Source organism: Astatotilapia calliptera, chromosome 18 (genome assembly GCF_900246225.1).
Source record: "Astatotilapia calliptera chromosome 18, fAstCal1.2, whole genome shotgun sequence".
In the NCBI taxonomy this organism is placed as follows: domain Eukaryota; kingdom Metazoa; phylum Chordata; class Actinopteri; order Cichliformes; family Cichlidae; genus Astatotilapia; species Astatotilapia calliptera.
In genome coordinates, this window is record NC_039319.1 from 12,156,081 (window position 1) to 12,172,931 (window position 16,851).

Genomic DNA, 16,851 nt, shown 5'->3' on the forward strand with positions numbered 1-16,851 from the left:
TTTCTTTGACTTTACAAATACTTAAGTGCAAAAATGTACTCCTCCTACCCCCAGTGCCCCAACAAACTCATTCATTTTGTGTTCAGAATCAGCCTCTGCTGGTTTTGAATAATTTTAGGTTTACACAAAGAAAATCAAATTAATTTGGTATTTTTTAATTGCATTTGTGAACAACTAACATAATTTGCATGTGTTCTTTGAAAGGAGGACCTGAATCTGTTTTTTGAGTGTGGCTCACGATAACCTATATAACACCTGTTAAGCTTCATCATATGTCCAATGATATTCCGGACATCTGTACTAAATGTTTAGTTGAAAAAGGAACTCTTCTTCATTGTCTATGGGAGTGTCCTAAAATCCAGGAATTTTGGAAAGATGTTATCAAATATCTTTCTGAAGTGTTTAAGGTAAAAATCCCTTTAAAATGAAAACTCTGTGTACTTGGAATATATCCAAGGGAATTTAAGCAATCAGGAAAAAAATGAAATTACTGGACTATGGACTACTTCAAGCCAGAAGAGCCATTGCGCTATGTTGGAAGAGTATGGATGCTCCCTCCATGGGACTCTGGAAGAAGGAAATTGCAGTCTCTCTAGGCCTGAAAAGACTAACATATATTGCCAAGGGCAAACAATGGGACTTTGTGAATATGTGGAATCCATATATGGATATTTTAGGGAGTGGAGGTGAAGGACATTTATGAAAAAGAAGGAAAAGAAGAAGGGAAGGAAGGGAAAATCTTGTCTCTCCTAACCCATTGTATTTTTGTATTACTGTGAGAACTGTGCTCATTTCTACATTTGAATGTGATGTAGGCAGGTTTGATGTATGGATGGGTGTGTGAATGTGAGGGTGTTCAATATTTGTTTGTATTGTACTATAAAAAATTTCAATAAAAATATATGGAAAAAAAATATAAACAAATATAATTTAAATGTCAGTTATTTGATGTGGACAGTTTTTCTCTTTTAATGACTGATCAGACACACAGATTAACAAAATACAGACACAGCAGGAGTCACAACTTTACAAACATCACAGGAAGCAAAACAAAATGTTCAAGCACACACAGCATCGAGCTGACATAATTACATTTTAATTACTTGGGCTGTCTGTAGTCGGTTCCAATAACGGTTAATTAGGCAGAAAGAAGTCCAGTCCTGAGGGTAGTAAGTGTTTACTGTTTACTGTACGATTTAGTCCCATGTTGCAACCCCGGCATAATGAGGAAGCTCCAGCAGGTGGCTGGCAAATAAAAAATAAGCTAGCAAATAATAAATAAATATCTGATCAACCCCCACCAAACAGCAGTCAGAAAAACTAGCTGGTGAAGATAATCAGTCCCTTTTTTTAATCCCATAACAGAGCCAGTAGTAAGTAACCCAACAAGCACCAATCTGTGCTTGTTGGGTGTATAAATGCTTCATTTTTCTCATAGTGGTTTTTATTTTAGATAATTACTTAGAGAGAACATTAAGTGTTCAGATTCTTATTGTGTTCAATCAGCAGCCTTTTTTGAAGCGTGTGCCAAACTCACCGTCCTTTCCAGTAATACGTGTTTGCTTATTGTTTTGTCTTCCGGGTCTGATTTGCAGACAATGAAAGCCTGTGAAAGCCATGCTTTTCGACAGCCAGCATGTAAATATCGGATGCTGAAGTTTCCTTAAAAGATGCCACAAAAAGAAAAGCTCCTGCCACAGTTGGGATTACCACACCGCAGTCGGGGAGTTGTTCAAAAGTCTCAGCAAAATTACTTTTATATAAATATTATTGTTAAAAAAAAATTGGAGTAAAACTCGTGTCTTCGTGAAATAATTGCAGTATCTTGATGGACTCAGTGGAGCTTTAATTAGATTTTCACATTTGAGTTTTTCCATTTTTAATGCAGCGATTTGCTTCCATTAATTTGTGAGCAGTATTATTTTAAGCTTGCTGACACTTGCTTGGTAACATAACATAACCCTAAGAAAGGAAAGGTAACCACAGGAAAAACCCATGAAAATGTTTGTGCAGGCTTGTTGGAAAGGTTCAGCATCATGCATTTTTTTTTCTTTAAGATGTCAGATCAGAGGATTTTCTTATAACTTGGAAAAGAACTGAATCACACTTTATATTTTTGGCTTTGTCTAAAAATCTGTCTGGAAAGGGTTGCAAAACCATTTCTAAGATTTTGGGACAATGAGAGTCCATAAGCGCACATGGAGAAAACTTGGAACTGTAGAGAACCTTCGAGGAGTGGCCAGCACACCAAAATTACTCCAAGAGCGCATGGACGACTCGTGCAGGAGGTCGAAAAAGAAGCCAGAACAAGATCTAAAGAACTGCAGGCCTCACTTGTCTCAGTTAAGGTCAGAGTTCATGATTCAACAATAAGAACGAGACTGGGCAAAAATGTCATCTATAGGAGAGTTTCAAGGAGAAAAGCACGAAAAACCATACACACTGAAACAGGGTGGTGGTAGCGTGATGGTCCCGGGCGGCTTTGCTGCTCCAGAACCGAGACAGCTTGTTATAATTGAGGAACTGTGAATTCTGCTCTTTACCAAAAATCCTGAAGGAGGCATTAGTTGGTGCCCTGAAGCTCAAGCTTACACAGTTTCAGGTGGACAGTGATCCAAAATACACCATCAAGTCCCCCCTAATGGCTCAGAAATTAAAATGACATAAAAATGAAGTTTTTGGAAGTGTCCGGTCAAATTTTGGACTTAAATCAGATTGAGATTCTTTGACACGACCTTAAACAGTTTATGATTGAAAACTTTCCAATGTGGCTTAAATAAAACAATTCTACAAATAAGAGAGGTCTAAAATCATCCACAGTGATGTGAAAGACTTTGTGCCAATTATTGCAAACCTTTGATTGCAGATGTTGCTGCAACATATTAGTATTCTTCTCCTTTAAGTGTTAGCATCAATCCTCAATCAGATATCAGTTCTTAAAGTCTATTTGGGTTTAAACTCTGCCCTGTTAAAAGACTGTTTCCCACCTTGACCCACTGTCTACCTGAAAGAGTTTCAGGTACACTGACCCACTCTCAGTACACTGACATGACCACAGAGGTCATGATTAAGGAGCCTGTCAGAATGCTTGGGGCACAAAAACAAACATTTTGGTCCCCAGCAGCAGCATTCAAATCATGTGCTTGCGTCATTGTTTCTTGGCCTTAATTACACATCAATAGTTCTGAGACATAATGACCCTAATCTGGTCAAAGTAGCAGAGTAGGGTACATAATCTGCTTTGATCAAAATGGTTAAACTAGAGACAAAATGCCCTACATAGAGCCTGACTAATACATCAGTGGGTGAAGATTTATTGATTTATTGGTATCGGCTGACAAATGAAAATGTAAAAAGTAAATCTACGACTAGTTGTGACAATCTTAGTAGGTAATATCTGAATAAAGATTCATACAATAACATACAATAACTGTTTAGAAAATCTATACATGGTTCATGTGTCTGAAAGGAAAAAAGTATTGTCTGCTACATCGGATTTTCAGCTCATCAAATATCAGTATTGGTCTTAAAGATCATTATTTTAATCTTTGCAGTTTATCACACTGAAATTCAAGAGACCTTCAGCAATGATGGAGATGAATAACTTTTCAACAATAAGTAACATAAGTAAGCTATAAGAACATTTATAATATATTTGTTTTTTTGCTTTTAATTTGCGATTATTATCTCCTTTTATTGTTTTGTTATTCATCCATCCATCTCTTTTCTGGTGCTTAACCAATCCAGGGTCACGGAAGGGCTGAAGACTATCCCAGCTCTCAGTCTGTTGCTGGGCTAACACGTCGAGACAACCACTCATGCTAACATTAATAACCTAACCACTACGCTTTACTGTAAGACCCTTAAAGAATTTTAAAAGATTGATAAAAGTATTTTTTAATGTTGCTTGATTTGACAAACGTTTAGGATGTGTCTTCTTCTGCCCCACTAGAAGCACAATATATGAGGAAAAGTGAAAATCTAACCTTTTCTTCCTACGTTATGAGACGTTGTGAGAGCCAAAAATAAACCAGAGGGTAGCTCATGAATGGGAAGTGGGACACGGATTTATCCAACCACTTACTATACTTTCTAATCTCATCAGGACATCTCACTCCTACGAGCTGCACACTCCACATGGGATTAGGCTCAGGATATAAAATTCACACTGCTGCAATTCTCTTCTATTTCATTTGCAATCCTGCACATCCCTGCATTGCATAAAAGTCCTGCAGACAAATTACTGGTAAGCTTTCTCTCGCTTGTGCTTGTGGGAAGGCGACGGCGACCATCACCTCTTGACCCCGCAGCTTCGGCTTTCCTTTCGCCATTTCAGGCATGTTGTTGTGCACATGAGACACTCTGAGTTTACCTTTCATTACACGCTGTGGCAAATACCTCCTGTTTTTCCCATAAGTGGTCACTTTCCCACTGAATTGATGCCTGCATCAACAGGAGATGGTGTTGGTGGCCATTCCTACGGCCTGCAGTGATTTACAGATAAATGCCAACCAGAGGGTATTTCAGAGTAAACCGAGCGTCTGTCAGAGACATGGGACAAACAGAAATCCTGGAGGAGCAGCTCTGATTATTCCAGTAAGGTTTATTTTAGCTAGACAAACAACAGGATATGATTATCTTGCAACAAACAAGCTTTGATGGAGGATGTAAACAGGTAGTGAATTGGCGGTGACGATTAAGATGGCATTGTGGGGTTTTTTTTTTAAAAAAAGGAAAAGAATAAAAAAAGTTTTCAGGAAGAACAGCCTCGGATATTTTCAGCCCGTGAGAGTTCAGTTGTGAAGACGGTGTGAAATACGTAATCCTGGTGTTTTTGCGAGTGTGAGAACATCGCAGGATCAAAGGGAGAATCAAGTTCTGTTTTCAAACAATGGCTGGATTGCAAACAGATTTTCCTTCCTCACTGTTTCTCCCTCGGTTTCCTAAATAACAGAGAATCTTAGTCTATTTAGAGAAGAGCCAGACAGTTACCGGCAGGAAGAAAATTAAGGAAGGTTTTTTGTGATTGGCTCTTTCCTTAACAGCATGTGATCCTGGATTAAACTGGAGGGAAGGAAACAACTAAATTAATTAATGCACAAATCCTCCAAATTAGTTTCTCTCCCGTGTATAGATTATGTGAACGTGGAAATCTCGACTTTTTATCTGAAAATATTTTAATTGAGGAGCCACTGTGTGCCCGTCAATTCATATTAATCGTAACACACTGTGATTACATGACAGGTACTTTCTGCTGCTTCCTTATTTCCCAGTGACCTGCCACAGACGATAGATCTTCATGATTAGGCGCAAATTTTATTTATTTATTTTTTTTAATGCCGGATGCTCTTCCTCACACAACCCTCCCATTTACAGTGGGGCAAAAAAGTATTTAGTCAGCCACCGATTGTGCAAGTTCCCCCACTTAAAATGATGACAGAGGTCAGTAATTTGCACCAGAGGTACACTTCAACTGTGAGAGACAGAATGTGGAAAAAAAATCCATGAATCCACATGGTAGGATTTGTAAAGAATTTATTCGTAAATTAGGGTGGAAAATAAGTATTTGGTCACCTCAAACAAGGAAAATCTCTGGCTCTCACAGACCTGCAACGTCTTCTGTAAGAAGCTTTTCTGTCCCCCACTCGTTACCTGTATGAATGGCACCTGTTTGAACTCATCATCTGTATAAAAGACACCTGTCCACAGCCTCAAACAGTCAGACTCCAAACTCCGCCATGGCCAAGACCAAAGAGCTTTCGAAGGACACCAGGAAAAGTATTGTAGACCTGCACCAGACTGGGAAGAGTGAATCTACAATAGGCAAACAGCTTGGTGTGAAAAAATCAACTGTGGGAGCAATCATCAGAAAATGGAAGACATACAAGACCACTGATAATCTCCCTCGATCTGGGGCTCCACGCAAGATCTCATCCCGTGGGGTCAAAATGATCATGAGAACGGTGAGCAAAGATCCCAGAACCACACGGGGGGACCTGGTGAATGACCTGCAGAGAGCTGGGACCAAAGTAACAAAGGTCCCCATCAGTAACACACTACAACGGCAGGGAATCAAATCCCGCAGTGCCAGACGTGTTCCGCTGCTGAAGCCAGTGCATGTCCAGGCCCGTCTGAAGTTTGCCAGAGAGCACATGGATGATACAGCAGAGGATTGGGAGAATGTCATGTGGTCAGATGAAACCAAAGTTGAACTTTTTGGTATAAACTCAACTCGTCGTGTTTGGAGGAAGAAGAATACTGAGTTGCATCCCAAGAACACCATACCTACTGTGAAGCATGGGGGTGGAAACATCATGCTATGGGGCTGTTTTTCTGCCAAGGGGACAGGACGACTGATCCGTGTTAAGGACAGAATGAATGGGGCCATGTATCGTGAGATTTTGAGCCAAAACCTCCTTCCATCAGTGAGAACTTTGAAGATGAAACGAGGCTGGGTCTTCCAACATGACAATGATCCAAACCACACCGCCCGGGCAACAAAGGAGTGGCTCCGTAAGAAGCATTTGAAAGTCCTGGAGTGGCCTAGCCAGTCTCCAGACCTCAACCCCATAGAAAATCTGTGGCGGGAGTTGAAAGTCTGTGTTGCTCGGCGACAGCCCCAAAACATCACTGCTCTCGAGAAGATCTGCATGGAGGAATGGGCCAAAATACCAGCTACTGTGTGTGCAAACCTGGTAAAGACCTATAGTAAACGTTTGACCTCTGTTATTGCCAACAAAGGTTATGTTACAAAGTATTGAGTTGTATTTTTGTTATTGACCAAATACTTATTTTCCACCCTGATTTACGAATAAATTCTTTACAAATCCTACCATGTGGATTCATGGATTTTTTTTTTTCACATTCTGTCTCTCACAGTTGAAGTGTACCTCTGGTGCAAATTACTGACCTCTGTCATCATTTTAGGTGGGGGAACTTGCACAATCGGTGGCTGACTAAATACTTTTTTGCCCCACTGTATCTGGGTTTGAGTGTTGTGTGTCCTTCCGGGCTCAAACCGGGGATCTGTGATTACAGACAAAGTCCACCATCCCAAATCACAGGCTCAGCTGTGAAAATGCACCCACCTTAAGATGTTGGAATGCTTATTATAATTTTAAAAGGTTCTGCAGCTCATTCTGAATACGCCCATGTCAGCTGATCTTTTTGTAAACTGTGGTTTACAGTTTGAATTAATAACTATAACAGTAAAATTGCGCTAAACAAGTTAAACTTCATGAGGGGGAAAGGAAGTCCAGATATCCTCTGTTTAACAGAGGATTGAAGTTGATGGAAAATGCACAATTTGAGTTCACTTCAATGTTTTTAATAACCGGATAAAAACGGTAATTAAAAAACAATAAACAAAAATTCTAAATGATGCATTTGATAAAAGTCATGGGCATTGCTTTGTTTTATGATAATCACATTACTACTCATTTATCTACCTGATAATTCGCCTCATGTTTGACTGACTTCTTTGGGTTTTTACTGGCAGCACGGTGTTTACAACTTTAGTAAATATCCATCTTATTTCACCACTAACCCATAATCACATCAGTGTCATTTTAAAGGAACACTTTGTCTGCTACTACACAACAATATTGCTTGTTCGGTTCATTAATTTACAAAGAATGTGGGTCTGTACACACAGTGTGCACCTAATATAGTCTGGTTTCAAATCAGGAGATTACAGTACTTTATGTTTCACTGTATGTGATCAGTAACCTCGTGAACTGAATAATGTTTACTTCCGGAGGTTATCTGGCCTTTTTTGGAGCTCTCTGTTCCTTATTTGGGTGTTTCCTGTGTGATGTCTGTTATGGAAAACAAAATGCTCTTTGGTTTATTGTCCTTCTTTTTTTATGTGTGTGTAATAAACCCATAAAATGTGTATTCCTTCGAGTCAGAATATATATATATATATATATATATATATATATATATATATATATATATATATATATATATATATATATAAATAAAAATAATATGTATAAATATAGTTAACTAGTAAATATTGCTTATTTAAATATTTTTAATTGTGAGATGCACATAAAAGTGCAAAGTGATTATGCTTACTGGCAAAACTGTTGTTTTTCCTTTAATTAATTTTCACAAGGCTCTAGTGATAATAATAATAATAATAATAATAATAATAATTTCTTTTTAGAATTACAAAGTACCCTGTCTACTCAAATAAAGTTAAATTGAACCTGAAAAGAAAAATATTTTAAGAGATGCTTGTTTAGATATGTATTATTACTGTTATTATTATTAGTAGTAATAGTATTAGGAGTTAGTAATAGTGATATTTAAGGAATAACTTAAATATCACTAAATGGTAAAGTAATTTATTTAGGGAGCAACTTGAATGATTATTTTTTAGCTAATCATTAATATTTAGGTCTTTAAATTTCATAAAGTGTAAATGATTATTGTTTTCAAATTCACAACAACCACAAACATGCAAAAAATAATAATTTAAAGATTAATTGGGAGTTTTTGATGAATTTTATATCGATCATTTGACCGATTATTTCGTCTGTAGTCGTACATTTAAAGTTCTAAGTACGTTTCAAATCGAGTGACACGGCAGTAAATCTAAAGCAGTTTTCGAGGTAAACTTCTCCTTGTTGCAAATTAATCGCAGGAGTAACTGTGTTACTTTCTAACGCGTTACCGGCTGACAGTAGGATCAGTTTGTTGTGTAATCCAATAAGCTCCAGTCCGTATTTCCCCTCAAGCCCATCTGGCTCACTGGCAGGGTTTGTTTACTGGCGGAGGGGCTGGGAAGAAGGGGATCCTACAGGACCAGGGAGACCTACCTCTGTGTGTGGAAGAAGAAGAAAAGGAAAAAAACAACTATAAACTCCGATAAACCTACTTTCCTCTCGTTTAGATACACACTTTTGACCGTAGCGGGCCGCCGTGCAGTGCACTGAGCACAAATTGGAGCGTGTATGTGAATTTCTTTTCTTTTTTTAAATTCCCAAACAAAAACAAAAAAAGGAGAGTGGTGCTTCTGCTTCTGAGCTGCGACGAAGTCTGCGCTGTCAGCCTTTCAGAGAGCGGAGGTGTTGCTGAAATATCTACACGGACTGTGGAGGAAGTTTTCCAGCCAAGCCGACAAAATTCACAACACAAACATGAAAACTGGGCTGTTTTTTGCTCGCTGTGGGACTTGACGGGATTTTTTCTTCTTTTTTCTGTCTCTATCTCGCTCCCTCTTTTTTTCACGCTAACGTTACGCCACGCATGCCACAACCATCGAGTCAGCAGCAAACGACTCCCCTATTTTTTAAAAAAATCCCTCTTAATCACACTAAAGCTCGCTTTTATTAAGATTTTTGTGCATGCATCATTTCTATTTTTTGAGGATGAAATGCATTGCAGCCGAGTTGCCACGCGTCGCATTTGGTGAAGTTAAAATTAACTGAGTGGGCTGCTGAAAAGCGGCGCAAACTTCGCTTGTGGCCTGAGCTGGAGTGGAGCAGGAGCCAGGCTAGCTAGCTCAACTGTAGCACCAGCGCTAACCAGCTTCTTCTCGGCTAGCGAGCCCGTTTTTGCACTTTTTTTTTCACCGACACTGACACACTCAGCTGGGCCAGAATAACAACCAAAAAGCACTTAAAGTCATAAAAGAGCACCCACGCCCTGTGTTGGCGTTTGTTGATGGTTGCGCCCCCCGCCCCACAGTGAGGTGGCTAACTTTAGCAGCAGCAGCACTGCTAGCTTGTGTTTGACTGAACACGTTGGAGTCGTTCCTCCGCCCATCTTCCGGGATGTCTTTTATTTATTTTTGTTTACCTGTTGGCCCACGCCGCAAAACAAAACCAGTTTCCTGAAGGTACTTCTCTCTCTCTCTCTCTCAAGTCCGAGCTGTCCTGCTCGTCGGGAGGTTTTTCTTTTTATATTTTTCTGATTTTCGACCGGGAGTAAGCGCTGCATGGTGTCAGATATGTGGCTCCGGACTTTGCTTTTGGGGTTTGTTTTGACCGCAGTCTGCTTTATGATGAGCTGTCACCAAGCGAGTGCAGAGAGTAAGTAACACCAATTTTCACATTTCATGTTAAGCTCTTTTTAAAAACTGTGTGAAACTTAGAGTAAGTAGCTGTTTGTGCTGTGCAGATGCCTGTTTTCTACCCTGAGAGAAAGCAGAAGTTTTTTTGCGAAAAAGAGCGGAAAACGCACAGATTGAAATTACGCTTGATTAAAAAATGACAGCCAAGTGCTGCGAAAATTCTCCTCAGTTGCAGTGATTGGGTTAACGAAAGCAATCAAAAAATCTTTACACATATTTTAATAGTGCCAAGATAATGGTTGATCGATTTCATAAGTGACTTATCAGGTTTTCTTTATCTACAGATATTTACACCCACGTAGTAGCTGCTGTAGTTATTATATGAACATCCAAAAACACAGTAAATCACTATTATTATTATTACGGTTTTACTCTTAAATGAAGCAAACATCCCGCTGATTAGTCGGATACCCTGCTGCAATATTGCCATACTGTTTTTTTTTTCTCTTGTTTTGTTAGTGATGGTGAGTTGATAAAAAGCACGCAGGCTGCAGCAGCAGTGCTGTAGACAGCCCCTGCATTGAAGGGACAAAGGTTAGCAGTTATCGGCTGTGTGAGTCTGCACTAACTGTAAACAAATTAAGTAAGTAGTCTGAGAATTTAGTAGAATTAATTGGTTGTTATTGTAGATGCTTAAGCTTGGCTTGTTGCTCTGCTCTGTGCAGGAATGTGACAATAAGCCCTCTTTAAAGCCCCTCACAATCCCTTCTACACCCTGTTGATAAGAATGAATGAACGGCATTTGCAGTGACTCTGCAAACTGACAGTTTTCCACTGTGGGAATCTTTATTATAAGGGTAATATTACTAAGAAAAGGTGTGGGACATTTTTAAAGATGTCTGCACAGCAGAGCAGTGATATGGCAGAGATCAGTCATTGCCCCATATACCAGGAAGTTCAGTTTTATCAGAGCAGATGATTCATTCCAGGTTATCTTTGATTTATAGGTCAGAAGAAAAAATTTTAAAACCTTTTTTTTAATCTGCAAATAACTCTTGGGTTGTTTCCTTATTGTCCAGCCAGAATAACTTGTTGAAATAATGCTTGTCACAGCCTTTGGTGGAAGAATATTGGCTCGTGTTTGGTACATCTGTCAATACTTTTTGAGTTTTATACAGTGAAATTACTCCCGAAGTGTGCATTTTTAAAATGACTTTAATGTTAAAATCAGACTTTAAATGTGGTGTAAATGCCCTTTTTATATGATCTTCAAAAGTCTGATGTAAACTGGTAAGCTAACCAGTTTTCCTCAAGTTGTTTGTTTACAAAAATGTTTGCCTGTAGGTTCATTTGATGGTCAATTTTGTGCGCGGTTGCAAAGTAAAAACGATGTTGTACTCATCACTTTTAATCCTGTTTAGTTACTGTAATATCTAAGAGAAAATGCTCTGCTTTTTGGTACAGTTCTGTTACACAAGCACACAAACACGTTTTCAGATGAACAGATAAACAGAAGCCCCTCCCGTGTATGTACATTATGACATTTATACAGTGTGTGCACAGCCCCAGGTAGCTTTGACACTCCTACTGCTTCACTATATGGCATTGGTTTGACGTAAGAGGCAATCGGATAAAAAGAAAAAGCGCAGAGTCTCTTGCCTTTCATCAGATTTAAATGAGGAGCGTTTGGAGCGATGCCATCAAGTCAGGCTGAGCGAGAATTTTAAGATATAAATCTGAAGCGAGTTGTGTAATTGCTGTGCAGCCCCCCTCTCGCTCCTCTCAGACTTAAGGGTGAACCACAGACGGGAAGAGTGGAACCTGGGCCCCACACTGCTCGATTTCATAAGCTGCACTGACCAGTGTTGAAGTCAGAAAATCTTTTGAGCTACTTGTTTTTCGCTGCCCAGCTCAGCTTGATGGAAAAACTCACTTAATAATGGAAACTTCATATTCACCGTGAATTGATTTCATTCACTAAACATCAATTGAAAATGTTGAAGCCGTCACCATTTTTGGTAAATATTGTGTATTTTATGCTTTTAGCTGGACCCTGTAAAAAGTACCACAGATCGATTAGAAAGAGTTTTTTTTTTTTTTACATTCACACTTTGAACATTTGGCGACTGCAGAACTGATGTGATAAACATCAGCTTAAGTCATTTATAAGTGTCACCTTCTTTACTGATGTAACAGTGCAAGTCACCAAGAAGAGTAATTGCCAATACATACATCCAAGAAACTGGAAATATGACTTCAAGTGCCAGAAGTTTACGATTCAGAAAGCAAATAATGTAGGAAAAAAAACATAAATACAGTTTTTTCTCCAAACGAGGGCAACAGAAACAGGTGCTTAGTTTGGGGTTGTGTTTTAACGTCAGGGGGGAAAACAGACTAGTTAATTCTAATTTAAAAAAACAACCGACTTTCAGAACCTCTAATATGTGTAATCCTGCTCTGTTGTTAAATTCTGTTAGTACTTCCCCAAATTATGTACTGTCACCTTTAAAATATACTGTGTGTGCTGTCACATGACTGTTCTGTGACTCCCCCGTCTGTGACATGAAAACATCATGGAGGAAATGTCAAACACTGAGCCAACTGCGCAGTTTGTACCAAATAAAAATGGGTTGGTTTTTTTTGCTGTTATTTGGACGCTACTTTGGTTTTAGTAAAGACAACATCAACCAAAGCAAAGGGAACAAAAAAAGAGTGCGAAAAAATAAGGCCATACATCAGTCTGTTCCAACACTTGGAGTACAAATAAATCAATATATAAATATTCAGGGTCTTATCACAGCAGTCTAATAGATTGGGTTAAATTTAAAAATATATTATTAAATATAAAATATATAAAAGCATGAGCTGCTTCGATCTTATGTCCCCTTACGTCGCGCTTCAAGGGCTCAGGTGGTCGAGTCGTGTTATTGTTGTGCCATGATAACATATCACCTTAAGAGCGTTAAACAGCCGGGGCTCGCCATGAAGCCACCGGCACCCTGTTGTCAAGCACCACTTTGGTCAAAAAATCAGGCAGCGATCCAGCAACCTGGCGCCCTTGATTTACGCCACCCGACAAAAAGAGCAATTGTAGGGCAATGAAACTGTCCCTTCCCCCCGCCACCTCTTCAAAAACACTACACACAAGCTGCCACTGTGCCCTCAAGTACCAAAGTCACAAGTGCAGTTGACATGTATACAATAGTGTGATTTTTGCATTTGTCATCCGAAACAATGGCTCTCTAATCCTTGTTGGCACGTTCAGGTTTGAAATTTATGCACTGCTTGAAAACGGTAATCTGACACACCTGCACTCATTCGTTTTATCCACTCATGCTGACGGTGAAACCTTGTAGTTTCTGATCTTTACCCTTGACACTGTGGCCTTGTTTAAAGAAAATATGCTTGTTAGCGTGCTGTCACACTTCAGAGGTAATAATTACCTCGGTGCTCGTGCTGTTTGTATGAACTCTGTGGGGTTTTTTTTTTTAAAAGGCTCTTATGAATCCCGGTGGTTAAAGCCAGTAGTGACATTAGCTGTTTTGGCTGCTACTGCACTGTGTCAGCAGTTTTGCAAAGTAACAGGCGCCCCAAATTTAAAATGAAGGACAAATAATAGGGTTGTGATTTATATTTTTACATAAAAAGGGGGTACCAGCCGAGAGAATAATGTGTGAGTGCCGCTGAGTGGGTACTAAATGATCTTTGGTCCACAGCCACAGTATACAAATCACACAATCCCAAGGGGAACTTTGTGGTGTGGTCGGGCTCTCTGTTTTACTCAGTTTCACTCTATTTAAAGACTGAGGCCTGATTTCTTTGGTTTTAACGTTTTCCTTGTTTTTTGCACTGTATTGTTAATGTGCTGTGGTTCCCAGTTGCTGACATATTTGATGATTAAACTCTCAACCCACGCCCGCTTTCTGGACTCTTGTAAGAGATTCTACACTGCGGAGGATGACTTTGACTGTTGACCAATTTCTGAAGAAAGTTGCATCTCTTCAGAGTCGTAGTAATATCACTTTCTGGCTGTTGTAATATCTGACCTTGCACAATTCAAAAATGATAAATTTCTGAGCTGTAATTGGTGCTCAGGAGCTCTCCATAGCAGATAGTTGGATGTTTTTTTTTGGTTTTTTTTTTATAAATACAACATTTAGTTGAAGTAATTCTTAGAATAGTTTTGAGCACGATGTTAGATAAATGAAACCTTATTTTTACAATTAATTTACGATTTACAATTTTTCATTTTCACTTTGAGGTTTTAAAACCCGTCTTAAAGAGGATCACATCACGTGCCAGTTTGTGAATGTTCAGTTAGTTGTAGCCCTGTTTGAGAAAACAACACAACAGTGAAACTTAGAAAAGGGAAGTGTTGCAATCACTGAGTGCTTGCGCTCCTGCATGCTTATTGAGGCTCAGTGATAATATACACCATCAGCCTAACAGCCCGAACCCCCCCATCCACTTCCTTCTCTACATCAGAAGCCTTCTGTGCCTGTTGATGCTTGCAGCTGTAGTGAAAGGATTGCGGTTTTGTACGTAGTGCCACTGAGCACAAAGTGGACAGATTGTGGCGCTCAGACTGTGCAGCATTGACTCCTTTGGTTCACATATGCACACAATTTGTGTTCTGCATTAAAGCTTCAGTGAGCTATAGATTAGTGCATGTTGATTCAAATTAAAGTGCAACTTGTGACCTAGGCGGGATTTACACGAGGCATTCACAATCTGCTAACTGTGTGGATTAATTATGAGGACGGTAACATCATAACTGTGTCTGCACTTACTCATGAAATTAATTGTGTGGTCTCGTTTGCTGTATGGCTTCATTATTATATAGAATTGGGTCACACTGTTGGAGCTTGTGGGTAGATTTAGTTTTTCTCTCAAATGTGATCAACTTCTATGGATTTCCTTTTTGCCTGATTGACTTTTATTACAGACTGATTACATCGTGAAGCAGACCACCTTCAAACATCACCCAATGAATCTGAGTGCAATAATGTGCCGTAGAGCTTTTAGAGCGATTAGTCGATGAGCTGGTTAAGGGAGAATTAGTCTGCTTGTGTTCTGATGTGAGATTTCTTTCACATTGTCCAACCCTTAAGTTGGATTGCGCACTCTGAAAGTCAGAAAAGCCCCACCAACCCTGACTTCTTAAACACAAGTAAAACTGTAAAACTTGTAATTTGTATTACCGCTGCTGTGTATTTGCAACTCACTAGCAGGCAGCGATCCAACACTCACTATATAAGCTATACACAAGCACGCGGATGTGCTGCAGCGATGTTTTTAAGCACAATAAAACCAGGCATTGTGCTGTATTGCTAATGATGGATGAATGGCTTTACCTTGCTAGGGAGCACAACAAAGGCTGCTTTTCCATCTGCTACTACTGGAATGCAGTCAACTTGGGAATGACGTCACTCCCAGCTCCAATATCCAGATTCTGAGGTAAAAGGGGTAAAAGGAACGCTGCATGAATCCATGTCTGGAAAACTGGGTGATATTGACATAAGGTTGAGTTCCAGACCAGTTGGCTTTAAAAAAAAAAGTTTTATGTATAAAATTATTAAACAATGACAAATAATAATCTGCTTAATTATCAGCTTTAAAAATAATTGTTGGGCTGCAACTTCTACCTGGTGGTGCACAAGTTGTGTTGGACATTAGTACAAAGTCTGTGACGTCGGATTGCACTGGTTTGTGCGAGAGTAATAGAGTCCAGTTAATTCACAGCTAGTCACTGGAGTTGTGAGTCATATGTGCTGCCTCCTAAATGTAGGGATGTCACCAGAACCAATACATATGGTACCATTTGATTTTAAAATACTTCAAGAAATAATTCAAGTTGAGTTAGTTTCAAAAGCATCCAAAGTATTATGTTTCTTTTGTTATTCTGAAATGGACATATTGAATTGGGTATCGAGAATTGCTTAATTCTGCCGGTATCGTTATAGACATTCCTACCTACGTGTTCCTCCTAGGCAGCACGCTCACTTAGGGCCATGTGTATATATATGGTTGCAGACACAGACAGGAAGCTGGAGATGTGTAATTTGTGCATTGTTATGTAAGTTTTCTGTCCACATGGTCACAAATAACATGCAAGCACATGGACATCGGCACGGGTCCTTGTGCTCACCATGATAAAATTGACCTCATGCGGACCCGAGCAGACTTCTGGATGTGGAAAGTACAGTCCGGGTGTAAGGGTGTTTGTATGTCATTCTTAATGAAGGGGCCAGGCACCCAGCAAGCATCTCACTTTCATCTTCTTTCCAAACTTCAGCTGGGCACCACGTCCATTTGTCAGGTTGCTTGCGTCGCCTAGGTCACAAGTGTGACTTTGTTGGTATTGTGTCTCGACCTCTGCACGTGCAACGTAAAGGATACATGGCTATTTTACACCATCTCTTGTGGTCATCTGAAATTCACAGGACATCGTTTCATGTCTGCACCGTTTAGTCGTTTAAACCGAACTCTGGTTTGTTTTCCTGCTTGGTGCGCTTCATTTCTGAAGATATAATTGCATTTGGGTGCAGACCAAAACAACTGCACCAGGACCCTTTAGAGGAGCTGGTCTCGTTTTTTTCCAGATGAACTCAAGAGTCGTTCATTTATCACGAGGTGTTCAGACCTCGAACCAACCTAACTGTTAAGTGTACACTGTAAGTTAAGTCCCTTCCAGGCGCCAGCTTTTCTTTGCATTTTGGGATTGGAGAGAGTACCGTTGACCAGCGGGCCACGGACGACGTACCGGTCCGTGAGTCGTTTGGTACCAGGCCACAAGAGTTAAGGCTCGGGTGTGAAATGTATGGTTT

General features: G+C 39.6%; 1 protein-coding gene across 1 annotated transcript in view; it reads left to right on the plus strand.

Annotated features, from left to right (window-relative positions):
* Window positions 1-8,737: 8,737 nt before the first annotated feature.
* The window catches only part of insra (insulin receptor a), a 54,257-nt gene continuing 46,143 nt past the window's right edge, over window positions 8,738-16,851 (plus strand). Inside the window, exon 1 of the mRNA XM_026150677.1 lies at window positions 8,738-10,043. Coding sequence (XP_026006462.1) covers window positions 9,950-10,043 — 94 coding nt within the window. The 5' untranslated portion in view covers window positions 8,738-9,949. The remainder of the gene's footprint in view (window positions 10,044-16,851) is intronic.